Genomic DNA, 27,281 nt, shown 5'->3' with positions numbered 1-27,281 from the left:
ACATAGCAATAGATACCTTACATACGCAAGGCAGAAAGTGGAAGATAAACACTAAAGTTTCACGGGACATACATAGAGTTCTGAGGAGACCTGTGGCCTGAGAGATACAGAGTCTTCCCCCATAAAAAAGAAATGTGTTCCATTGTAATTGACTGTTCTTCAATAAATAAAAATTTAATTAAATTTAATTTAAATTTAAATAAATGTATTCTATCCAATCTCTTACCCCTAGGAAAGAGACACAGAATTTCATGGGCATTTAAATTTGAAGATAACAGAGCCTGTATGTGGGGGTGCTACTCTAAATCATGGAGGATTGATGTATGGGAACAGGATACAGTTTTCAGCAGGATCCGCTGGCATGGACCAAGCAAGAGAGAGTTGAGTACTTTTGGATGAAGGAAATTGTCACTTGCAAAGTTAAGAAACAGAGAGCTAATAGCTGAGTGTGAGAGAGATCAAGCTGGAGTGGTTGGAGGGGTACGATGATGACTATCAGTTCCAGCTCTGACAACAGCTGCCGCAGTGGGGGACACGACTTGATTTTCTCAGCCCAAGTAGGTCCCCTGAACAAACTAGAAATGAACACCTTACTTTTTTTGTTTTCTTTTTTTTTAATTGAGTTATAATCGGTTTACAATGCTGTGTCAATTTCTGGTGCACAGCATAATTTTTCAGTCATACATGGATATACATATATTCATTTTCAGATTCTTTTTCCCTGTGAGCTATCGCAAGATCTTGTATATATTTCCCTGTGTTATACAGTATAAACTTGTTCATCTATTCTACATATACCTGTCAGTATCTACTGATCTTGAACTCCCAGTCTTTCTCTTCCCACCTCCCCCCTGGCAACTATGAGTTTGTATTCTATGTCTGTGAGTCTGTTTCTGTTTGACCACTTTCTTGAAGAAGTTTGTCTTGTACTTCTGATCTCTCTCCTTTCATAGAAAAAGGTGATGTATTTTACTCTCCCACAAGATCCTGTATCATTAGAAAATATAAATAGATATACATGGTACAAGGATGAATGCTACTGGACTTCATTTGTGCATCACCCATTTTCCTGGACTTGCCTTGCTTGTAGCCAGAGATGCCCTAGCAGTGGCCTTCACTTCACCAGGACATTGAGAGACCACAGATGAAAAGACCTATGGAAACTATCCTCCATCTTCAGGTCTCTCTTGGGCATGACCTGACAGGACCTGGGCTCACACTCATGTGGACACTTCTGGAGTCCTCCCCAGAGATTCCTTGTTGCTGCTGAGGTGGTAGCTACTGCGTCACATGATCGGAGCTTAAATATGCTCAGTGTTTTCCCATCAAACTCCTTCCTGCTCTGAATGCCCCTGGTGCTGTTTGGACTCTGTCCTTTCCTACAACTGCAGGAAATGTCCAGTGACATGGCCAGAGATTGCAGAGAAATTGCCCCACTGTGAGGTTAACTTTGGCCAGTGGGAAAGGGGAGTCAATGAATATATTGTTCCCTTTCCTAGCTATTTACAAATTGTTTGGAAAATAAACATATGGCCTCTATTAAAAGGTCCAGTGAGATCAAGAAATCAACTGCAGTGGGCAGCTCATAAGTGCCCTTGGAAAGTATGAAACAGTAAGATTATTTTGCTTTTTGGACATTGTACTAAAAAGGAAGAAGGAGGTGGGATGAAAGTAGGAAGGAGAAAGAAAGTAAAGCAAGAATGAGGGGAAAGGAAAGGGTAGAAATAGGAAAGGAGTAAGAGAAAAATATTAATGGTCAAGAGTCGACCTTAATGGTTTGCAATCAAAAAGTGAAAGAATGAAATTCTGCACTGTGATCCATTCCAGGTATAGGCTGAAAGTGAACTTTTTCCCATCAGTTTCTCCAGAAATCTGCAGAGATTCGTTAAAAATAAAAACAGTGAACCCCGACAGTACTGTTGAATCCACTACTTCCCAATCGAAAGGAATTTCAAAAGAGTAGGACAATTCAAAATCAAAAAATACCTTCAAAAATATTTTTAATTTATGTTATATTAAATATCAAGTAAATTATATTAAATACATGTAAATATATATGCACATTATTCCAATAAACAAGAAAAACAATCATAAGACAATTACATATCTCTCTTTGCTGCAATGCTTTGGATTAGTGCTGTGGTTCTAAATGCAAAGATTAATTGGTTTTTAAATATAGCAAGTTAAAGTTTTTTATGTTTTTTTTTTTAACAAGTTGAAAAGACATCTAGAAATTAAAGCTCATTTTTAATTCTCTGAAGTGGCCCTGATTATGGAGGGAGACTTTGGGGGAAAGGCTTTCCCCAGGGTCCTTAACATTTTGTAGCATTCTCTTTAAAATGACCTCATAAGAAGAGAAAACAGTATTTGTTGCCAACGGCACTGTGAAATGGCAGAATTCACTTGGTGAGAGACAGACCAGGAACAAGATACGACTTCTACTAACTTTTGAGTTTTTAGGGGTAATGACTCTCTGAAATTAATTATTTACAAAGAAATTCTTAAGGCATCACCCTTAACTTTATTTTGGACAGTTGCACCCAGATTATCTCAGGAGAGGTAGGAAAAGAAAGCAAAACTAGTGTGGTGGACAATACTGGTGAGTTTTTTTTTCTTCTAAAACTAGTATTAAAGTTTTGTGGAAAAGGGTAATTTAATCAAATTTATATATTTTGAATGCTTGTTATATAATTGCAAGATACTAAGAAATGAGAGAAAAAAATGTTTAAGTTGATGAAGTGCATTCATACAAGACGATGAGATAGGACACTTAGGATTATCTGTAAGAAAATGCCAATAATTTTAAAAGAAAGTGAAATGTTACCATGTTTGAAATGCTCAGGAAATGGAGGAAGGAATTCTTTGAGATAGATCTTAATTCAGGACGAAAGAAGAGTTCCTCTTCAATCTTATGGTATGGACATTGGAGGTGCAATTGCCAGGCTTATGTTTAAATGCTCAGTTTCTCCTGGATGAGAAACTGGTAACATAATTCACAGTTGTCAAAAACTGCTATGTGTTGAGCGCTCTTAAATTGAAGGGCTCTCTCAGTGGAGATTAGTTTTGTGTTTTGTTTTTTGGTTTTGATCCAAAGGCAAAGGAGGATGAGCATGTAAAAGCAAGGAGATGTATTTGAGTGTGAATTTGAATTATTATTATTATTGCCACTGCTATTAGCACCATTATTATTATTATTGTTAGAACAGGCAGATAGCTAGATACCAGCAGAGAAAGGGAAACACAGACCAAAAGGCAGAAATTGGGCAGAAAGAAGGGCCACAAGCCAAATGCAGGAAACCACACATCATGGAAGCACCAGGTGTCCCTGGGCAGAGAAGGAAAAGCAGGAACCTCTGGGCTGATAAGTGATCACACCTTTGAGGGTGATAAGTGGCCCGGAGGCCAATGAAGAGAGATAGGAAAAGGCAGGAATCTTCAGTGTCCGAATGTGACCTTTTGCTCATTATGCCGTCATTTCAATAAAATTGGCCTTGCAGATTAGAAGTATCATCAGGCACCGATGCCATGACACTTCCACTCCAGACTAAATAAGGACAAAACTCCCTCCTTCCTTCAGTAAAGTGGAGTTGGGATGAAAATCAGGGAATGTGACCTCAGGCCCTTTCCTCCCTAATGAAGGGGGCATATTCTGCCCATTCATTTTTACATTCTGTGTAACCAGCTTGCCAAAGAAACTCAGGGCAGCTACTCACCTGAGCCTGCCCGCTCTCCCCTTGAAAAATTCTCTCTTCCCTTAACAAATTCTCACTGTGCTTTTTTTACTACATCTTGTCTCAGAATTCTTTCTTAGGACAAGAACCTGGAACACCGGTTACATCCACCAGCAGCATTATCATTATTTCGCACTGTATAAGAGAAGGCACACCTGTAATGATCACTCCAACAAGTCTAATATGCAGATCTAGTTTCCCAAAAGCTGGAAATGCCAGGCACCACATTGCTGCAAAGGGTGGCTGAGAGCACAGAGCTCATTAGGAACTGTAAGCGCTGAATGTGAGAGATCGCTGGGGGATGTGTCCTCACGTGGGCAAAATTCCCGATGAATACTGAAGACACCGTGTCATCCTATGCAACTCTAGAACTAAAGGAATCATTCACATCTTTGGCTTGATTTGAAGAATGACGTGTGAGCCCCTTTAATCAAAACTATTCCCAGTCCCCTCCCCACACATTCATTTCAGTGACCTCACTAGAGTGTCTGAAATTCCTCTGCTAAAGAGTCACCCATTAAAATTGAGTATGAAGGGGTGGTGAGATTAAGGGCAGAGTCATTTTTTCCTTTGTCTTTTTATTTATTCATTTTTATTAGCTAACAGACAAATATTTAAAACACCAAGACAAAGCAATTCCTGGGGAATCCTCAAACACTGAGTTTGAAGGTGAGATCTCCCTTCCCTTCCTTTCAAATCAAACAGGTTTTGATGTGTCTCCAGCAGTTTCTTCTATCCCTTTATCTTCTTGTGCCTCTGCCTCCTTTTCAGGGTTTCATGGCTATTCCAAGCTGAAAGAGTTGATTTAATTTCATAATAGAAATGACTGTCAATATTACAGATGAGAGTGAAATTAAAACTTTCTCATTTTGCAAATGGGATAACAGAAGCCCCACGAAACTAAATGATTTATCTTAGAGTTACAGCACCAATATCTCAGAATCAGATTTGTATCATCTTGGTTCTCTTTTTACTACTACACACCACTCTTTTTTTTTAACATGTTTTTATTAATAGTCATTTTACAATGTTGTGTCAAATTACAACACACCACTCTTGAATATGAGAGATTGACATTAAATAGGGGGCCAAAAATTCATGTACACAAATATCAGAGTTTAATAAGAAGGAAGACCTGCCAGGTCACCCAGTCTTAATTACCTGAATGCTCGTGGCAGTATTCAGAAGGGAAAATATGAGCACATGTTTTCATTTCTGGGTCAAAAATAAGATGAACATTTTCAAAATATAAATGTTACCATATACCCAGATTCAAAAGGTGTTTCAAATTTAGGTTACTTGCCTTAGACACATTAGAAGAAAGCAATTTGTTAGAAACAGATGAAAGAACCTTCATGGAAGATGAGGGAGGTGAGACCCTTGGTTACATGTGTGACTTAGAGGATTTGTTTTGTTTCTCTGGACTTTGCTTCCTCATCTGAAGTAAATGAATGGACTATCATATTGAAATAAGATGATCAGTATATGTGCACTTCAATTTCTTTAGGTATACATGCCAATTAGTAGTAAGTCCCCATTTCTCTATTTTTAACTCTTCCAATTATTCATTTGTTTTGAGTTAGAAATAAATATTGTTGGTCCTTCTTATGTTTTTTTTTTTCTCCCCAGGTAATTTAAGTGCCTTTTGGGAACTTTGCCTGCCAGACTAATTCCATGGAAAAAACAAACAATGTAACTGAATTTGTTTTCTGGGGTCTTTCTCAGAACCTAGAGGTTGAAGAAGTTTGTTTCGTGGTGTTTTCTTTCTTCTACACAGTCATTCTTCTGGGAAACCTCCTCATCATATTGACAGTTTATGTGGGCCATCTTTTCAAGTCTCCTATGTATTTCTTTCTCAACTACTTGTCTTTTGTGGACATTTGTTATTCTTCGGTCACGGCTCCTAAGATGATCGTTGACCTATTAGCCAAGAGCAAAACAATCTCCTACGTGGGGTGCATGTTGCAGCTCTTTGGGGTACACTTCTTTGGTTGCACTGAGATCTTCATCCTTACTGTGATGGCCTATGATCGTTACGTGGCTATCTGTAAACCCTTACACTATATGACCATCATGGACCGGGACAGATGCAATAAAATGTTGTTGGGGACCTGGGTAGGTGGGTTCGCACACTCCATTATCCAAGTGGCTCTGGTAGTTCAACTGCCCTTTTGTGGACCCAACGAGATTGATCACTATTTTTGTGATGTTCACCCTGTGCTGAAACTTGCCTGCACAGACACATATGTGGTTGGTGTTGTTGTGACAGCCAATAGTGGTACCATCGCTCTGGGGAGCTTTGTTACCTTGTTAATCTCCTATACTGTCATCCTGGTGTCCCTGAGAAAGCAGTCAGCTGAAGGCAGGCGCAAAGCTCTCTCCACCTGTGGCTCCCACATCGCCGTGGTCATCATCTTTTTTGGTCCCTGTACTTTCATGTATATGCGCCCTGATACTACCTTTTCAGAGGATAAGATGGTGGCTGTGTTTTACACCATTATCACCCCCATGTTAAATCCCCTGATTTATACGCTGAGAAATGCAGAAGTAAAAAATGCAATGAAAAAACTGTGGGGCAGGAGGGTTTTATGGGAGGCTAATGGTAAATAGTTAGAAGTAGAAATTCAAGGTGGATGATCTTAAATTTTCCCATCTACACAGTGAAGACAATAACAACCTCGGGGGGGGGGGTTTGAGGAACAAATGAGAGAATAAAACATTCTATAGAAGTAAGTTATGATATATCATTATTATTATAGTTGTTCTAATACTTCATAATCAGATGATTTTCTGAAATATCTAGGACAAAGAAATCTTATTAAACTCAGATTTCAGCAGGATCGTACTCAGCACCACAATTTTGTCCTTGCACTTTTTCCCTTTTGTCATTTTCTTTAAAGAATGAGAGTCTACTGTGAAGTACCTAAGGCTGTTTTATGGTGTTTAGAACTGCGACTAATCAATACAAGTAGTTTGTATGAATGAAAGGATACAGAAACAGTGGCAAAGATCTGAGCTAAGGCATCCTGATGTAAGTTCTCCAAAACACAGTGAAAGCAGCCTCATCTGGATGGAATGGGGAGACGGGGGAGGTATGCGCAGAATCTCAAAGAGATGAAACACAGGCTTAGAAAACAAAAGGTCTATTCTCATCCTCTGGGCTTGGGGAAAAGTTCTTGCTTTTTCTAGGACTCATTTTCTTTACCAAAACAATAAGTAAATTGGAAAAACAAATGCCTCTAAGATCCCCATTTTAACTGTAGCATCCCATTAATATGCTTCTGCTGACTGACTCTCACCTTTAGTTGCCGTCTGTAGCTAGCACTCTTTATTTATGTAAAGCAACTAACAAGAAAAGCTGGAGAAACTCAACAAAAAACAAAGACATCTGTGATGAATACACGATTGTGTCTCAATCAACAGGGTCAATGCAATTTGCTGAAATTTCCTCCGTATTTCCTCCAATGTTTGAACCAAACAGCTTTACTGAAAATAGCCATTTATCACTGCTTGGCTAACATAACCTGATTTCCAGCTGTGGATCCACAGACATTTACTCTGGACAAATAAACACGTTTTTCTTAAGTAAACTTATAACAGAGAAGAACAAACCTGATTTCATATTGAATCTATTCCTTTAGCTCTAACTTTTGTGCTCTGTTGCCTGTGCTTCGTCATGCTGGCTCCACACCTTTTGTAAAAAACTGTTGCCTAGATCCTGAAATATAGAGGATAGCCCATTCTCAAGGCTCTGATCTTTAAAAGTATGATATTTTTGCATTCATATAGAAATAAGTTGCAAGCAGACAATAGCATTTGTCTTATTGGAGGTTCATAGGAAGATTGTGACTGGACCTACCTGGACAGCTGGAAGAACAAAGGATTCCAGCATCAAGAAGTCTGCAACAACAAGCCACACCTACCCCTCCTTTAATACAAAAGAAGCCTGAATTCCAAATTGGATAAGGTGGTTCTTTGGGATATTAGTCCACTATCTTCTTAGTCTGCTGCATTTCCAAATAAAGCCATTATTCCATGATCCAACAACTCATCTCTCAATCTATTGGCTTGCTGTGCACCAAGTAACATGGGTTTGAAGTCAGTAACAAACTGAAACTTGCCCTGATGACACAATCCTCCTTCACTTCACCCAACCTGAGCTTAATTTTTCCACAGCAATAAACACATCACTGACTATCTCTCTGCTATTGTTTCATTCATTGTTTTCACAAGTATGATTATTCAAGTTATTGCCCATACCTGGGTATGTGTTTACAGTTGTGGTGTGTGTGTGTGCACACACAAACATATTATGTCAAGGACAATGCATAGTTAGTGCTTTAAAAAGTAATCTCTGATGTTGGAACATTCACGGAATAAAAGGTAAGAAAGATCAAAAGGCAACAAGACATCTGGACTAGGAGTTATATTTAAGAAACCCTTGCCCTGGACCACAGGGATCCGTGTGTATTGTCCCCACGTCGGACATGTACTCATGGGATCTCTGTGAACTTCCCTTTGCACAATTTAAAGAGGTTATTAGCTTCTCAAACTTATCTGATCATTGAAATCATCATGACAGGTTTTTGAACCAATAACATCATCTATTCGAAGAGTTTCTGATCCAGTTGGCCAGTGTTAAAGGATATAAAAAAAAAAATCAGTATCTTTAGCAAGCTCCTCTGGAAATTTTTAAACAGGCAGTGGTGCATCTAAGATCTTAGATTTGGAAACACTGGGACTAGGTGATCCTTGATGTTCTTCGAGCACAAGGGGTCTATGAACAATGACACCCAAAGAGCCCTAACTTCAGATGTATATTCCCATCTGTTCTGCTATAACTTGAACTAAACGTAAAAAACTGTGGAATAAATAAATGTTACTCATTTGATAAGTTTTGTCCACAATACTCTTTCTTTTATGTCTCTCCATTAAAGCCTTAACTATCAAGGAATAATAGTAATATTGATGGTCTGACATCCCTAGGAAGGTAAAAGGTGACAGATTCAATACTCTCAAAGACCAAGAAACAGACCATATAAAATAGTATTCAAGTTTCTACCAATGACTTTATAAACTTATTCCTGTTCAGAAAACTTCCTCAGAGTCAATTCTAATCAGAAGAGCTCAGAGAGTCTGCTCTTGTTTCATTGCAAAGAGGTGGCCAAGAATCATGGCAACTCAGACTCTCCCCAGTTTCAGTAGGGGTGACTCTTGTCAATGACAAGATCACCAAGATTTGATCCGTGGATAGCATGATCAAGCTGTAGAAGTGGGGGTCCTGATGCACCTTCTTGACAGTTTGGTGAATCCAGCCTCCAGGTCTCAGGTGACCCTAGATGACATCAGAAGTCTCTTCCAATCCATAAGGCTTGAGGATTCTTGTATAAATTAAAGAAACACCTCAATGTACCAAAAATGATTTTAGCTTATGCTTTCCAGTTGGTTATATCTGTGTCTTAGTCTAATCTACCTTATTTCTCCCTAGTATGAGGTCCTGAGACAGATTTGCATAGTATGCATGATGGAAGAAAGCATCAAAATATACTATTAGCATGAGGAACAGTGAGGACTAACAAAAGGCACCCCCAAAACACCCATCTCTTTAGCTGTGTGCCTTCTCAAACTCATGGCCTTTCACAGACTGGGAGATTTTCCAAATTGCACATTTACAAAGACCGTCAGTTTGCTTACTCATGAAGACTTTTATAAAGAGATGATGTATATGGTCATAGAATTACATTTATGGGATTGAAAAAGTGTTCATTATCCTGTATGAAACTTCTAATTACCACCAATAAAGGACTGAGTATTAATTAGAACAACTTCTGGAAGTATAGTGTGAGTAGTAGCTGTTGGGAGACACTTGGTGGGGCCAGTGATGTGGGTTGGTGAGAAGAATTTACCAGAAAGGGAGATGTTTAAGAGCAAAGGAAAGGTTTAATAGTTATGTTCCTATAGGCAGCAGCGGGTCACACAGGCAAGAGGTGCCTGCGTGTCCACCAGGAGGAACGTGCCGGTTCTTTTATTGGGGAAGAGGTTGTGAACACAAAGAAGTAGTGGAGCAGCCTTCTGATTGGCTGTAAGTGAGGTGAGGGACTGTGGTACACGGGAGGATAGTAGATTCACAACTCCAGTAAGATGGAGACACAGGCTGACACATGAAGGTAGTGGAATTTATGATTCTGATAAGGGGGAGACATGAGCTGTGATAGGTCAGCCTGAGCTACGGTGAGGCTAGTCATTTCCCATTTCCCAGCTGTTAGCTGTGCTAAACAGCAGTCAGGAGTTTACCTCCCAAAGAGGATCAGGCCGATGCCTAAGGGCTGGAAGTTGGTGGGGGTGGGGTGGAGTCGCAGGGCCTCAGCTGCACCATTTGGCATCTCAGTCTTATTACTTTCTATTGCGTTATTTTAGAAGAAGAGTGATTTGTTAATGTAAAAAAATTAAAGTATAAAACATTTGTAAAGGTTTTGGCATTTTTTTAAATTATTGCAGTGGAAGCCTCAAAAATATGGAAGTTTTTAGGGCCACTCTGTGAGAGATGTCGCAGTCAGGATATCTCTTTCCTAGAGGAGGTCACAACTGCTAAACCATGCTGTCTTTACAATTTGCCCTGACAAATTGCTCGATGCCCATCTGTCAGGGTTATGAAGGGCAGAATGTTCCAGAATGTCAGTCACAAGTTCCAGAGTGTCAGAGCTGGAAGGGATCTGGAGATCATCAGATCCACCCCCCTTATACACAGTCTCAGAAAAGTAAAGTGACAGAAAGGTATAACCAAGCAGGACCCTGTGGGGCCTTCCTGAGACAGGGCCCTCCCCCATATCTTCTGCTGTAGCTCATCTCTGAAGTACCCAGATAATAGTATCTCCTGTCTATTTCCTGAGTTTTTCGGATGCTAAAAACCACCACCAAAGGGAAGAAATTATCTACTTGATGATCATGAGCACGTGGTTCCAGACCTTCTGGCACCTGGGAATTGATAGTGTTGACTGCCTTGTTCCCTCAGCATCAACCAGAGAATCGTGCATGAGCTGATCATGTACCCTACGACCTCCCTCCCTTACCTGGCCTTTAACTATGCTTTGCTGAAATCTTTAGGTAGTTCAAGTTTCTCTTGGGCATAAGCCACCATCATTCTCATTGCTTGGCCTGCAATAAATCTTTCTCTGCTCGAAACCCCAATGTTTCAGTTTCTTTGGTCTCATGGTGCATCAGGCACATGAACTTACTTGCCTTCGGTAACAATGGGCTGAGGGGCCATCTGTCTGCAAGGCTTGCAGCTTTTGATGACAGTACACCACCTCTCTGTACCTGAAATGTTTGGTGACATTACAGATTGTGTGGTTAGAGCTGGGTCCAGCAAAGGGTGCAAACACCAGAGGCTTCATCTCCCTCGAGAGAGCTTATCCCGGCACCACACTTTCATCATGGCATTCTTCATGTCTGTGTTTCTCAGGGTGTAGATGAGAGGGTTGAACATGGGGGCAATCATGGTGTAAAACAGCGCAAAAATCTTGTCGTTACTGACAGAAGCAGCCATGGGGACATAGGTGAAGATGAGGGGCAAGAAGAACATGAACACGACAGTGATGTGTGAGCCACAGGTGGAGAGGGCTTTGCGGCGGCCCTCAGAGGAGCGGGTCCGCAGGGTGGACAGGATGATGATGTAGGAGATTACCAAGGCAGCGAAGGTCAAAATGGACAGCACCCCTGTGGTGGTGATGACTGCAATTACCAACAGCCTAGTGTCGGTGCAGGCCAGCTTCAGCAAGGGGAATATGTCACAGAAATAGTGGTCTATCTGCCTGGGGCCACAGAAGGGAAGCTGGATAATAATCAATACTTGCATGATGGAGTGGATAAAGGCGCCGACAGCAGACACCATTACGAGGCCATAGCACACCTGTCTGTTCATGATGACCGTGTACTGAAGAGGTCTGCAGATGGCTGCGTAGCGGTCATAGGCCATGGCCACCAAGATGAAGATCTCAGTGGCACCAAAGAAGTGGGCATAAAACATCTGGGCCACACAGCTGTTGTAGGAGATGGTCTTCTGCTGGGCCAGTAAGTCAGTGATCAGCTTGGGGGCCACGGTGGAGGTAAAGCAGACATCCATGAAGGACAAGTAGCTGAGGAAAAAGTACATGGGCTGTTCTCCGAGGCGGCTGCCCCTGATGGTGAGAAGAATGAGCAGATTTCCTGAGAGAATCGCAATATAGCAAAGTGAGAACAGCACAAAGCAGGTGACCTTCGCATTGTCATCACTGAAAAGTCCCAGGAGGATGAATTCTGTGATATTTTCATGTCCCATTGCTTCTGTGGGTGTGAGCATTTAGGAGGGGAAGTTAGTACACCTGAAACATGCAACTTTTTGAAATGATTTATTTTAAAAGTCATTCATTTTTTCAATAAATACATATTGATTGCTTCATATGAAACAATCACTATAATTAGCACTGAGGGTACAACAGTGTACAGAATACACACAAACTCTACCCATAAGTAAAGTTCATTAGAGCAGACATGCAGAGACGGCAACATCACAAATAATTAACTCACTGCAGGTATGATAAATTCCAAAGCCTCACACTCACCAAGAACAGCAGGATGAGTATTTAAAAGATGAAACACTCAAAGTTTTGGGAGTCAATTTGGGGATGCAATTTCAGTATTGTCCCTTAAGAGTGACATTTGAATCTCTGTTATATATGAAACAGCACTGATATGATCTATTCTTCAAGGGCAAGAAGGACCCTATAAGTCTTAGTCCTTCCCAGTGACTACATCTGTGCTAAATCCTGAAAGTTCAGTCATGTCATTAGACTTCAGTGAGGTCATAATTTTAAATACTGAATCTCTGGATGATAATTTCAGATACTGCATTAAGAAACTTTTTCCTGACCATTTAAAAAAATGGAGGGAGAGAAAAAGCAAGAATCACAATTTGAGGGGAAAAGATTGCCGCATTGTGTGGGCTTCTGGTACATTTATGGCTTCCTGACCTCAACCGTATTTCCCAGGTCACTTTCCAGTCTAACCCAGGAGATCTCATCATTCCTGCCCTTCCAGCACACTTTCTGGAACATCCTTTTACTACAGCACCCTTGGAGGGGCAGATTGCATGTGAAGATTCTTTTTCACTCAGTCTCTTTCCATCACCTTGTATCTCTTTGAATTGAGTCACTTTTCTTAACAGGATCATTATACTTCATGGGAACAAATCCTTGGATATTTTAGTTAAAAAGGGAATCTTCTTTGGTGCAGAATATAACAAAAATCCCTTACTTTCTTTCTGCAAACTGATCTAAAATGTATCAAAAAACTAGTAAACTCAAGACTCAGTGTTTTAAAAAAGATAAACCCTACACATTGAGAACATTTGTCAGTCTGTTTATGAAGGGTTATAATATTAATTGAACACTGCACTTTACTCCAACTAACTAAAAAAAAGGTCTATTTTTCCTAAATTAATCAATATATTCAACAATTAAAACAAAAGTTCTAAGAAAAATTTTCATGAAATTTGAGAATCTGATTCCAAAATTCAGAAACAGTTCATATCCAAAGTAGTTAATTTAACTTATTAAAAGAAAGAGCAAAAAGTATCTGCAAATACCGAATTCCCAGTTTATCCCTCCCCATCCACCGTTTCCTCCCTGGCAACCATGAGTTTGTTTCTATTTTGTAAATAAGTTAATTTGTGTCATTTTTTTAGATTCCACATAAAAGTGATATACAGTATTTTCCTTCCTCTTTCTGGCTTACTTCACTTAGGAGTAAACTGAGAGTTCAAGATTGGCAGATACTAACTGCTATATATAAAATCGACAAACAACAAATCCTACTGTACAGCACAGGGGACTATATTCAATATCGTCTAAAAGCCTATAGTGAAAAGAATATGAAAAAGAATATTTATGTATGTATAACTGAGTCACTATGCTGTAAGCCAGAAATTAACACATTATAAATCAACTAGACTTCAATTTAAAAAAAAATGTAGAAAAAATATATAGGAAAAAAAGAACAAAAAGAATATACCTGCCTTTCAAGACCGAAGTATATCATAAAGCTATGGCAATTAAATTGTTGCTGGGAAAGACAGATTGCTAGACTTGAACATGGTCAATAAATTAACACATATCTATATATTGGGATTTATTCTATGATTAATTTGAACTTTTAAATTGATGTGAAATAATGGACTTTTCAGTAACTAATGTTAGGACTTTGAATTTCCCTCTATAGGAAAAAAATATATCACAGGCTCAAAAAATTATATTCCAGATGGCTGAAAGATACAAATGTATCAAATAAAACTAGAAAAAATATTTGAGACATAATTAGAATGATTTATATTTTAAGATAGGGAAAATTTTTAAGCAAAGCCCTAAAGCAAATTCATGAAGAAAAATATAATGCATTTATATGTTCTGTATGACAATATCCCATATGGACAAAGTATTTCAAAAAGTAACAAAATGAGAGCAAATATAAATCCTACAAATCAATAACATAAAGATGAGTAACTCAAGTTTCTAAAACAACAAAACCTTTTTTTCTAGGCAACATAGAGAGAGGAAGCTACCACTCGTCAATAGGATATAGATAAAAGTAGTCAATCTCATAAAAATTGAAGAAATTCATACTAAGCAATGAGATACTATCCTCAATCATCAATTCTGTAAAAATAAAATTAAAAAGCCTCTCCAGATAACATTGTGATAAGTGACCCAGTGCAATCTTCCCACAGAGCACACAGAAGGCTATTTATTGCAGAATTGTTCCAATTTAGAAAATGGAAATAATCTAACTCCCTCCAAATAGAAGGAAAATAAGGTGAGGTATGTTCTTATGAAAAATTAGGCAGAAATTTTAATGTTTGATCCATGTGGCACATCTACTATGACATGAATCACTAAGATATGTTTTTAAATGGAAAACATAATAAAATGCAAAAGATAACCACAGTGTGAGAATTTGCATGTTAAAAAAAATCGGACCCACTGAATACCGTGTAGTGTCTATGAGAACCTCTGTGTTTATAAATTAATAAGAAAACATGTGGACGGAAAGAGTCACTTCTCAGAAATAAAATGATAGCCAAAGGGGATTTTAGTGGTATGCAGTATTTTGATCTCTTTACTAAAGAGAGTGTATTTCAGTTATTACTTCCATAATTAAAGTTAATTTAATTTTCCCTCCCAAAGGGAACTATTTTCAATACTTCATAATAGCCTGTAATGAAGAAGACTATGAAAAGGAATATGTTTATATGTATGAACAACTGAATCATTATGATATAACCCAACACTGTGAATCAACTATACCTCAATAAAAGAGTTAATTTTAAAGCTCATTATTTTCTAACAGGGTTTAGGAATACAATACATAATAAATGGAATTAAAATAATATATAAACCACAATCCTTTACTGGGATTCAGTAAACACATATAATTTGTTTCTCATTAGGTTCATTATTTCCTCAATTACTTTAGTAAATATAGACACAGATGTTTTTCCGCAAGCATTGTATGCCGTCAAGTGTCATTAAAAAATGTAAACAGACTAAAGAATTTCTATCACCCTCACTGTGCTCCACAAGGAGACAGTTGGTATAAAGAAACAGGAAATGCATTTGTATATGCATCTATATTTATACTAATATCTTCATCTCTTTTTACACATATCTGGATTTGGCTTTCGTATCAGCATGATAAAGTCTAGTTATACTTTAATAAGTCTAATAGGATTTAAATAATTTCCAAGATCATTTGTTAAGTCTAATAGCTGTTATTTCTGAAGACTCAAATTTGTAATTTACTCTTTCTCATGGCTCCTTGTTTTGATGAACTAATACTGATTCTTATTACAAGTTTTAATGGAAGGAAACTGTATTTGTAGCAGAAGAATTAGAGTATGCTGCATGAAAGGTATCTGATATGTGATGGGCTCAGTTGAAAAGACATCATAGTTAAAGCTGCTAATTAACTGAAAATATCAGCTCTACAACAAGTTCATTTGCAAAATCTAGGCTGGAGAGCATTCAAAAAGAGACAGTTAAGAGACTAATGTCCATCCTGCATTACTATAATCTCTAAAAAGGAATTTTTAAAAAATGGAAAAAAAAAAACTAAACCTCTGATTTTCAGGGTCTTCTTGGTTTCCTTAGTCTCACAGAAATGTTTCTTAGGAAACAAGACTAACTAATCTTTAATTTCTAAAATAAATTGGCAACTGTCTCCACAAGGGAGACAGGTTATTGTGGTAAGTGAGGGTACCTGAGTTAGACTAAATGAATTCTAATGTATTATGGCTCACTTCTTAACAGTTGAATAGACAAATTGACTATTCTCTGAGTCTTGTTTTGTTTTTTTTGTTTGTTTTTTTTTTAAATGGAAACAGTAATAATACTAGCACCTACCACATGGGATTCTTGTGAGAAACCAATTGCAATATCCATGTAAAATATTTCGATATGGATACATGCATCTAACACATTGCAAGAATTAACTGAATTCTGACTCATTATTCTTTATAAAAGGACTAGTACTCTATAAGTGTTTCACCATTTATGAGACAAGGGGAGCTCAGGGAATAAATTTTCTTCAATGAATTTAACATGCCACTGAACATAGATTTCTAATGAAGTTATAAAGTATTTTGACCACTGGCCACTACTGAAAGTCCCAACTACCAGGACAAGGGTTCGGTAACAGGATTTCCCACTTCACAGATGGAAGAACTGAAATCAAGGTAAAATTTTCTTCATGAAGACCACCAGAATCCTACAAAAGATAATCTGTCTTGTACAATTAGGAAAAATTGAATCAAACACTTTAAGAAGTTAATAATTTTATCCATATGTTTTACTTAGGTCATTTTATAGTTTTCTTAATTTCCTTCAATTTTAGTAATATATGCATGATGTACCTTTGTTAAAGAAATAGCCATTAATTATATAATTTGCACTTCTCCAGCTGTGGCCTCATAAATTTCCCTCTAAACTACCTCTATTCATTTCAAATGTCAGGGATTATTGCAAAATATTACAGAGCTATGACAGAGGAAGTCAGGAAATGGAGTTTCAGGTCCTGATCTGCCACTCCCTGATTGTGTGATTTAGGAAAATGTCCCTCACATTTGATGAGTATCTATTTTCTGTTAAGAAAATGAGGAATCATAATTTTCATGCATTATTTTTCAGCTGCAAAGAGCTATTTTTTTAAAATCAAGTGATTTACTAAATCATTTATCAATTCATTTTCATCCGTTTTATCATCTTTATTTCTTATCTTGTTTAATGTTTTAATAGTTTTCAAATGTATATGGTTTTTTATCATTGAGTTTTGAATCCAAAATAGACTGCAACACATTTCAAAATCCTCTAAACCTCCTGTCCTAGTGTCTAACAGTCCTAAGTTTGATACCAGAATTTCAGGATAGCATTCTTGCCACCTATCTGCTGTTATAGCAAACTTTAAAGTTGTTTTGTGAACTAATGTCAAATTGTGACATGACACAATTTATATGCTTAGAAGCCTATAAGGGTTGTAAAATAAATAGTTACCAAGCAGGTATATATTTTTAGAAATACATATTTATAGAAAAATACTTTCCTAGGAAAAAAAGCAGATAAGGATAGGTAATTCTACAGCTAGTCAAAGAGATGACTCTCTGTAGACGTTCACCTGCAAAAGTAAAAATGGAAGAAAGAAAGAAAAGATGGAAAAAGGAAAAGTAAAAATGAAAACTCACATATATAGTATTAGCCAATTCCAATCAGTATTTGAAGGGAGATCTTTGTCTTCTTGAACTCATGACAACAAATAGAAAAAGGTTTATATATATATATTCTAAATCAAAATAATAGATGGATCTCTTAGGGGAAAAAAAGCAATGTGCTTTGTATCTAGCTTTCAAATTATCTTTAAAATAACAATATTTTTAAAACCACTTTTATGAATATTCAGAATAAGAATGAGGCTTACATCACAAAACTGCAGGGAAAATGTCAAATGCACATGGGCTTTCTCTCTCTTCTTTTTCCCCTTCAGTACAATAACGTGCAGCAAGGTCTGGCTTCCTAAATGCACAGGGTCTGCGGGCTCCTGGAGAATCTGCACTGAAAGAGGCAGGAAGCGTATTTAAAGGTACTGGAGGGACCTGCGAGCAATCCCAATGGCAAGCCCTATGTTAATTCTTGGATACTGAAAACAAAAATAAACCCTGGTGATTTTAATTTGCTACTGCTTTGGCTTTTCAAGTGTCCTTTTAAGAATATATTATGTTAGATTGCTTCAAATGTATACTGTTAAATATCAATTATGGGTTTTTATACTCAGGAACCAAAAAGTTTTAAAATTAGCCGTATTACTTTCTACACAGGGAATAACCCTAATACATTCATTATATTTATTAAGAGTCTTCCTCTGTGTCCATTACCAAAGACTAATTATTTATTAATGTTGAAGTTATTGAGCTTTTTTCTTAACAATTACTGGAATAAAGTAGAAACAGTAGAATTAATAGCTTTATTTTAACAATGGGCCTGGAGCTGTGAGTAGCAACCAGTCAGTCGGGTTAGTTGACCGTTTTAAGGGCAAGCATAAGAATAAGCAATCTGTTAGCCTAAGTGTGGCCATTTATTAATTCTCCTTCACTTACACCACAAGACCTTCTCTCTAAATAAGGTCACATTGTGAGGTACTACGGATTAGCACATTATTTTCTTGGGGGAATCAATTCAGCCCATAATGACATTCAATTTCAAGTCAAGGGTGAGTGCTTTGTGTCAAAAAAACTCCTCACTTGCCAGACTTAATATTTTAAGTGTAAAAGTTTCTTTAAAAAAAAATTAGGTGTAATATTAGGCAACATTGTTTAAAGTTAATTAATTTTTATTTAAGGAATTTCCTATGTTGTGATTTTTTTCACTGCCCATCAAGTTCCTCCACAGTCTGAGTCAAAATTTATCTTCAAGATAACACTTTTAAAAAGAACCTAGACTTTTCTTTTATTTGAATATATTAGACATATAACATTGTGTAAATTTAAGATGTCCAACATCTTAATTTGATCCAGTTAGATGTTGTAATATGATTGCTATTTGAAAAAAATAACTTACAAGCTGTATTGAGAACAATTTATGTCAGTGAATGGAAATTATACTTATTCTGCAACTCATACGGAGAAGGGTTTTCAGAACACCTGTAATAAAGACGTTTCTGAGAACATTAAAGTAAATAAATAAATAACTCACAGTTGTCCTATCAGTCAGCCCACAGTTCTCTTTGCTGGGCTTCTTTTATTGCCCCAAAAACAGATACAACTGATGACATACTTCAAAAGTTTCTCTCACCCTAAAAACACTGAGATGTAATTTCTTCAAGCAATTTACTTTAGGGACCTCTAACTATGAATTAAGTTCAAATCATATTTACGCCTAAGCTATCATAGCTAAGAATAGTACAGATTTTTAAGATATTTTTAAGATATTGACCTATGGTCAAAAAAATAAATCATAATTTAGCACCTCTGTCTTGTAGGTCTTGTAGTTTTTCTCCCACAGATCTAATGCTTAGTTTTGTGAGTGAAGCTAACCACATCGTTACTCTATGAGGCATTTCCCATGATGTGAGTCTATAGGAAAAAAAATACTTTCTTTTTTGGAGTTTTCTCCCACTTAGCCCTGGTTAACTGTTTGGAAGCAATAAAGAATGATGGAGGAAATTTATGCGGAGAATAAATATCATTGCATGACAATTCTTTTTTTTGTTTGTTTGTTTGTTTTTTTAAACATTTTTTATTGATTTATAATCATTTTACAATGTTGTGTCAAATTCTAGTGTTCAGCACAATTTTTCAGTCATTCATGGACATATACACACTCATTGTCACATTTTTTTCTCTGTGATTTATCATAACATTTTGTGTATATTTCCCTGTGCTATACAGTGTAATCTTGTTTATCTATTCTACAATTTTGAAATCCCAGCCTATCCCTTCCCACCCTCTACCCCCCTGGTAACCACAAGCCTGTATTCTCTGTCCATGAGTCTATTTCTGTCCTGTATTTATGCTTTGTTTTTGTTTGTTTTTTAGATTCCACATATGAGTGATCTCATATGGTATTTTTCTTTCTCTTTCTGGCTTACTTCACTTAGAATGACATTCTCTAGGAGCATCCATGTTGCTGCAAATGGCGTTATGTTGTCGGTTTTTATGGCTGAGTAGTATTCCATTGTATAAATATACCACCTCTTCTTTATCCAGTCACCTATTGATGGACATTTAGGCTGTTTCCATGTTTTGGCTATTGTAAATAGTGCTGCTATGAACACTGGAGTGCAGGTGTCATCCTGAAGTAGATTTTCTTCTGGATACAAGCCCAGGAGTGGGATTCCTGGGTCATATGGTAAGTCTATTCCTAGTTTCATGGCATTGTGGTCAGTAAAGATGCTTGAGATAATCTCTATCGTCTTAAAATTGTTGAGATTTCTTTTGTGCCCAAGTACATGATCGATCCTGGAAAATGTTCCGTGTGCACTTGAAAAGAATGTATATTCTATTTTTGGGGGGTATAATGCTCTGAAAATATCCACCAAATCTAGTTTTTCTATTGTAGTATTTAATTTCTCTGTTTATTTTCTGTCTGGAAGATCTGTCTAGTGATGTTAATGCAGTGTTAAAATCTCCAACTATGATTGTATTCCCATCAATATCCCCCTTTATCTCTGTTAGTAATTCTTGTATGTACTTAGGTGCTCCTATATTGGGTGCATATATATTAACGAGTGTAATATCTTCATCTTGTATCACTCCTTTAATCATTATAAAATGTCCTTCTTTATGGCCTTTGTTTTAAAGTCTATTTTGTCTGAAATCAGTACTGCCAACACCTGCTTTTTTGGCTTTTCCATTTGCATGGAATATCCTTTTCCATCCTTTCACTCTCAATCTATGTATCCTTCTCCCTAAAGTGGGTCTCTTGTATGCAGCATATTGAAGGTTCTTGCTTTATTATCCAGTCTGCCACTCTATGTCTTTTGACTGGAGCATTTAGTCCATTAACATTTACAGTAATTAATGATAGATGTGTGTTTATTGCCATTTTGAACTTATCTTTGCAGTTGAATTGGTATATCCTCTTTGTTCCTTTCTTCTGCCTTTTGTGGTTTGGTAATTTTCCTTTGTATTATCATGGATTTTATTTAATTTTTGTGACTCCCTTGTAAATTTTTGACTTGTGGTTACCCTTTTTTGTAAATCTATTAACCCATTACCATAACTGTTTTTATTAAACTGATAGTAACATGATCTCAAACCCATCCTACTGTTAAAAAAAATTTAAAAAAGAAAAAAAGAAAAAAAATTCTGTATTTCCCTGCCTCCTTCTCCCACTCTCAGTGATTTGTATGTTTTCTTTATTTGTAATTCATGAGTTATCACCTTTCCAGTTGTACGTTTCTCATTTCTGTAGCATCCTGCTGCTTTTCTATTTAGAATAGCCCTTTCAATATTTCTTTTAGCATGGGTTTAGTGTTGCTAAACTCCTGCAGCTTTTTTTTTTTGTCTGTGAAACTCTATTTCTCCTTCTATCCTAAAGGATAGCCTTGCTGGATAAAGTATCCTAGGCTGCATCTTTTTTTCATTCAGGGCTTTGAATATATCTTGCCACTCCCTTCTGGCCTGTAGTGTTTGTGTAGAGAAATCAACTGAGAGCCTTATGGGGGTTCCCTTGTAATTTACTCTTTGCTTTTCTCTTGCTGCCTTTAGAATAATTTCTTTCTCCTTGACTCTGATTATGATATGTCTTGGTGTTGGTCTATTTGGATTCTTCCTGTTTGGGACCCTCTGAGCTTCCTGTACTTGGATATCTGATTCTTTCTTTAAGTTTGGGAAGTTTTCAGTTGTGATTTCTTCAAAAACCTTTTCAATCCCCTTTGATCCTTCTTCCCCTTCTGGGACCCCTATTATGTGAAGATTGGGACGCTTCATATTATCCCATAGGTCCCTTATGCTATTTTCATTATTTTTTATTTGCTGATCTTGTAGTTCTTCTGAATGGGTGCTTTCTGTTGCCCTGTCTTCTAGATCACTAATTCGTTCCTCTGCATTAACTAGTCGGCTTTGCACAGCTGTTAGATCATTCCTCATCTCTGTCAATGAGTTTTCCCATTTTGCGTGGCTCTTCTTTATAGCTTCAATTTCATTTTTGACATATTTTATTTCTCTAAGCACTATCTCTTTTAATTACTTCAGCAATTTGATCACTCCTTTTTTGAAATCTTGATCTAGTAGGCTATCGATGTCTATTTCATTGAGCTTTCTTTCAGGGGATTCCTCTTGTTCTTTTAATTGGGAAAGGTTTCTCTGCTTCATCTTGCTCATACCTCTCTGGCACTGTGGTTTATGGAGTATCAGTTGTCTATTTTGGATCTTAAGGATTTTATCTATCTAATGCCTATTTAGGAATAGAACTTAGGAAGAAAAAAGAAAACAAAGAAAAAAAATAAGAGAGAGAGAGAAAGATTTTTAAAAGAAGGGAGAAAGAGGGTTTGAAAACAGTGTATAATGAATAATAGAAGAGCGGGTTGAAGCAGAGTATTAATCAGGTGGAGACGTCATTTTAAAACCTTTTAAAAAAAAGGGGGGGGTGGGGAGATGAATATATGTGTTTGAAGCCTGTGTCTAATCAATAACAGGACATCAAAACCCAAGAGAAATAGAAATGAATTAAGAAGTAAAACTTAAGAGAGTAATTGAAAATAGAACAGGTAAAAACAGATTAAAAAAAAAACAAAAACAAAAAACAAACAAAAACAAACAAACAAAAAAAACAAAAAGGGGGTTGTCGGTGTTCTCCTGGAGTCTGTGTGCTTTTAATGTGAAGTCCTTCTGTCTTCGTCCTGTTTGGGAAGCTCAGCTTGTTTTCAGAGGCCCTCTGTTGGCGCCCTCTTCTGTGCTGCTCCCAGCACCTGTCGGCAAGCATATCGCGCCTCCTCCTAACACGGGGTCAGATGCAGCTCTCCTCTGCTGCGGGCAGGCGGGTCACTGCCCCTCCGGATGCCGCAGTCAGATGTTGCAGACTGGCCAGGCAGGAGGGCGGGTCGTGCCCCCTCCCAGCACCTCGGTCAGGGGTTGTGTTCCTGCCCGACAGGCGGGGGGCCGCTCTCCCCCTGCCTGCGCCGCTGGTAGGTCCGCTGCTCTCTGCGGCTGCGCGCTCTGCGCAGGCGCTCCGCCCTGGCCGGCGCTCCGCCCTGGTCGCGCTCCGCCCCGTTCGGCGCTCCGCCCTGTTCGCTCTCCGCCCAGGTCGCGCTCCGCAGGTGGGCTCGGGGAAGACCGAGGGGCAGCCTCGTCCCTGCTACGAGCCAAGACCCAGCTGCTTGTTTGTCTTTGTGGAGGAAGTTCTCTGGGGGACCAGGATGGAAGGATCCTATCTGCCCCGGGCTGTAGGCCCGTCTCAGTCTGGCCCTTGAGGCTGCTGAGCCCTTCGGTGCGGATGCAGGTTTCGCCCCTGCCCCCGCCTGGGTGCTAAGCGCCGGAGAATATGGCGGCTGTGCCTGGGCCCCGCCTCTCTCCCCCTGAAAAGTTTCCGCGGGTTTTCAGAGATGGGGGTATGCACCCTTCCCCCGAAAGCACATCAACCTTGCTGTTTTATGGAGGGCCCAGGCTGTTCTGTCCCGTACACCCACAGCCACGGTGCCCAGCCCCTTGCAGTCCCCCGCGGCTGCCTCTGTGCAGCCGCCCCCCGTCCTCCGCCCAGCTTGTGCAGCCCAGCCCTGCCCGCCGCTGCCGGCCCGCGTCTCAGGCTGGGTGTCGGGGGGACGCTCTGTGCCCGTTTAACTTAGTTCTGTCAGACAAGGGCTGCTCTGTACAGATCCGAGCCTCGGAGGCTCCCCCTCCGTCCCGCTGGCCTCTCAGGTGGAGAGGGGAGCCCCAGCGAGCGAGCGCCAGTCCTCCTTTGCCGCTCCCTCCCCGCGGGACCCGTCCCGCGCTGCTTTGCCTTTTGTTCTTTCTTTTTTCCTTTTCTCCTACCAGATTTTTGGCGTCTTAATCTTTTGAAGCGGGCGATGTTCTGTCGGAGTTCCGCAGGTGCTCTGGTTGGCTGAGTGGGTCTGTAGATGTGGGTCTTGGTGTATTTGTGGGAGAGGGTGACTTACGAGCGTCCTTCTACTCTGCCATCTTCTGGAAGTCCCCTCCACTTACTGTTCAAACACACCTTATCTTCTTGAAAAGCTTCTTTCAAGCACCAGGCCTGAAGTTTGTCAGCATCTTGAACTGGGCTGAGCCGAGCCGTGCACCGCAGCAGAAAAGCGACAATTCTTTTTAAATGAGGTAATAGCATGGCATCTAGGCTAAGGGAGAATGTTCTTTTCTGTCTTTCAAGAAAGAGGAAGCTACTTACGACAACCAAGACAACGCGAGACAACTTTTGAGTTTATGATTCTCATTCTTCTTCACACAAATGTGCATTTTAGATCTCAGAGTCCCACTCTTTTTCCATCAGAACACTGACTTAAACAAAAAAATCCTGGTGAAGTTGTACACTCAGTCATCTTTGAGCTTCTATAATCTTTATTATAAAATCCTGGATAGGAATTTGATCATAATCTCTGTCTACAAAAGATGTGGTGACAGCGACCATGGGAGCTCTATATTCAAAGCAAGTCCAGAAGGTGTATTAAATAGAGTGTGTCTGGGGAGGTACCTAAATTGGATCCAGTATACACAATTTTCATATTTTCCTTGTCTTTTTAAAAATTATTTATTTGTTGGGACAGGCAATTAGGTTATGTATGTATGTATGTATGTATGTATGTATTAATGGAGGTACTGGGGATTGAACCCAGGACCTTGTGCATGCTAGGTACACACTCTACCACTGAGCTATACCCTCCCCACTTCCTTGTCTTGATAGAAGACTTCAACTAAAACGCCACCAGTGGGAATCTACTACTCTGAAAATCTTGCAAGGGTAGAATCAAAGTGTAGCATCTGTGATCAGTGATAAACTGTTTGAGATTTATTAGCTTTGAAATTTACAGAATCTGAAAAAAACAGATGATGCATATGTGTCCCTAGAATTCATTCCACTCCCACATGGAGAAATAGATAATCTTTTTCTCAAGTGAAAAATTTCTAAAGTTCTTGGTACAATAAAATTAATACAAATTTAGTCATCTTAATAAATTTAATTATTTATAAATAGAAATAGAAGTTACCAATAAGCAAAATATTCAATTTGAATTTTATACATGGATAAAAATACAGTTAAGAAAATAAACTGAATTAAGATTCCTAGGGATCATATAATTAGAGACTTCAGTGTTGATGGATGGTGACAAAAAGTGATATCCATTCCCTTGCATAAATTTTCATCCCAATATCTGTCTTTCTTGACTTATTCTTTTTTTCTGGATTGTATTAAAAGACAATAATTTATATCTGTGATGTAACTATCTTCCAAAGTCTAAAAACCCTCGTCTGAGTTATAACACTCTTTCTTTAATTTATGTTCAAATATCTCACCAACATCTACATGTATTCCTTACTTCTGGCTCACATAAATATATCTACCTTAGTGCAGAACATCTATGCTACAATCATAATAATCTAATACTATAAACAAATTATTATAATGGTGTGATTCAAGAGAAAATTTAATACCTCCTACAAATCTGAAGGGGTTATTTCAAGAGCAAAATCTAGTTTTTACAAAAATAAAATTAATATGAAGTCAACCTCAACAGTCAGAACCTTCCTAAGAAAAAAAGACTCCTACAAAAGGGTGAAATTTCTCATCAAATCCTGTAACTGTTCTAGAAGGATCTAGGTAAACAGGATAAGAATTTGAAGTATAACCCCCACAAAGAAGGGGTATTACCGAGATTATACATGTCGTCCCTTAACACATGAAAATTTTATAATTATTTGAACCTAGTGTTTCCTGCTGAGTTAAGAAAGACAACTAAGTTGAAGGTCCATGATCAGGAATGAGACCACAGTGTCCAATAAATAAGCTGTTAGGGAGGAAAACCTGTCAGGCTGTGGCTATGAGCTTATAGAAGGATAACTCTAAACAGAGAACACCGGAAGTCAATACAAAGAAGCGCAGGGAAAACTGATCAAAACCGCCGTGCTATTAGGCAGGACAGAGAGGCAGAGAACAGAAGTGAATATCGAAGGCAGTGTGTCTTACATGACTGTTTCTGCCCAGTGCTGTGTCTTCTTCTACATTAAACTGACTCAACACTAACCAGCATATGAGTTCACATTGCCTTTTTCCTAAAGAAACTAATTCTCATGCCTCTAGTTAGGGTTAGAGTAACTCTACAATAAGAAGATTTTCTCTATGGCTTTCTTTTAGAGCAATCAAAACTATGAAGAAAAGTTTGAAACTTCTATTCATCTTTTGTCGTCTGAGATCAACTTTTTGCTCCACAATTTCCTCATGGCATTTTTCACTTCTGCATTTCTCAGTGTATATATTAGAGGGTTGATCAAAGGTGTTCCAAGTGTATAAAACACAGCTATCATCTTATCCATGGGGAAAGTGGTAGCAGGCCGTGTGTATATAAATATACAAGGACCAAAGAACAGGATGACCACGATGATGTGAGAGATGCAGGTGGAGAGGGCTTTTTTCCTCCCTTCAGCACTGTGGTTTCTCAGAGAATGCAGGATAACAACATAGGAGACCATCAGCACAACAAAGCTCACTGTGCATATGGCCCCACTGTTGGACACCAGGAGTAGGTTGGTCACATAGGTATCAGCGCAGGCAAGTTTCAACAGAGGCTGCAAGTCACATAAATAGTGATCAATCACATTGGGATGACAGAAAGGTAAACTCAAGGTCAGAAAAATCTGAGCTAAAGAATGCACACAGGACCCCACCCAGGCCACAGCCACCAACACTCCGCAGACCCTGTGGCTCATGATGGTCGTGTAGTGCAGGGGCTTACAGATGGCCACATAGCGGTCAACAGCCATGAGGATAAGGATAAAGATCTCCAGGCAGCCAAAGAAATGGAATGAAAAGACTTGGACTATACACTCATTGAAAGAGATGGTGGTCTTATTCAAAAGGACATCCACAATCACTCTAGGGGCTGTGGAAGTAGAGAGGAAGGTATCAGATAAGGATAAGTGGAAAAGGAAGAAGTACATTGGACTCCCAAGTGCCCGGCTGGTCTTGATGGTAGTAATAATCAGAAAGTTACCCAACAATGTCCCCAGATAGAAAATCAAGAAAATGGCAAACACAATTTTCTTCCTAATGGGATCCTGGGTCAACCCAAGCAGAATGAACTCGGTCACATTATTGTTCAGCAGCATGATTTCATGAGCGAGGAGACAGGATGACTGTGAAATGGATTATCTGCACACACACAAAAAAATAATAATTAATTCATGATGTGATACATAGTTTTACGGAATATTTTAAGGAAAATAAGTATTTCTCATCATGGACAATTAATTGTAGTTTCTTAATAATTCGCTTCAATCCTTTGCTCCTTAATTTGTAATGACCACTT

At 38.4% G+C, this 27,281-nt stretch overlaps 3 protein-coding genes across 3 annotated transcripts; 1 reads left to right on the top strand and 2 right to left on the bottom strand.

The window, feature by feature from the left end:
- The first annotated feature begins 5,399 nt into the window (after nucleotides 1–5,399).
- Nucleotides 5,400–6,341, top strand: LOC102538285 (olfactory receptor 4S2). The gene has a single exon (XM_006214025.3). The coding sequence runs from the start codon at nucleotides 5,406–5,408 to the stop codon at nucleotides 6,339–6,341; it is 936 nt and encodes a 311-aa protein (XP_006214087.1). The 5' UTR covers nucleotides 5,400–5,405.
- Nucleotides 6,342–11,121: 4,780 nt separating this feature from the next.
- LOC102539694 (olfactory receptor 4P4-like) lies at nucleotides 11,122–12,048 on the bottom strand. The gene has a single exon (XM_031691080.2). It carries the CDS (start codon nucleotides 12,046–12,048, stop codon nucleotides 11,122–11,124), a length of 927 nt encoding a protein of 308 aa, XP_031546940.2.
- A 14,100-nt stretch (nucleotides 12,049–26,148) lies between these two features.
- Nucleotides 26,149–27,081, bottom strand: LOC102537293 (olfactory receptor 4C16-like). The gene has a single exon (XM_006219397.3). The coding sequence runs from the start codon at nucleotides 27,079–27,081 to the stop codon at nucleotides 26,149–26,151; it is 933 nt and encodes a 310-aa protein (XP_006219459.1).
- Between the last annotated feature and the right edge of the window lie 200 nt (nucleotides 27,082–27,281).

This window comes from Vicugna pacos, chromosome 10 (assembly GCF_048564905.1).
Source record: "Vicugna pacos chromosome 10, VicPac4, whole genome shotgun sequence".
NCBI classification, from domain to species: Eukaryota; Metazoa; Chordata; class Mammalia; order Artiodactyla; family Camelidae; genus Vicugna; species Vicugna pacos.
Note: the sequence above shows the minus strand (reverse complement) of the source record. Positions and strands in the feature narration are given on the sequence as shown.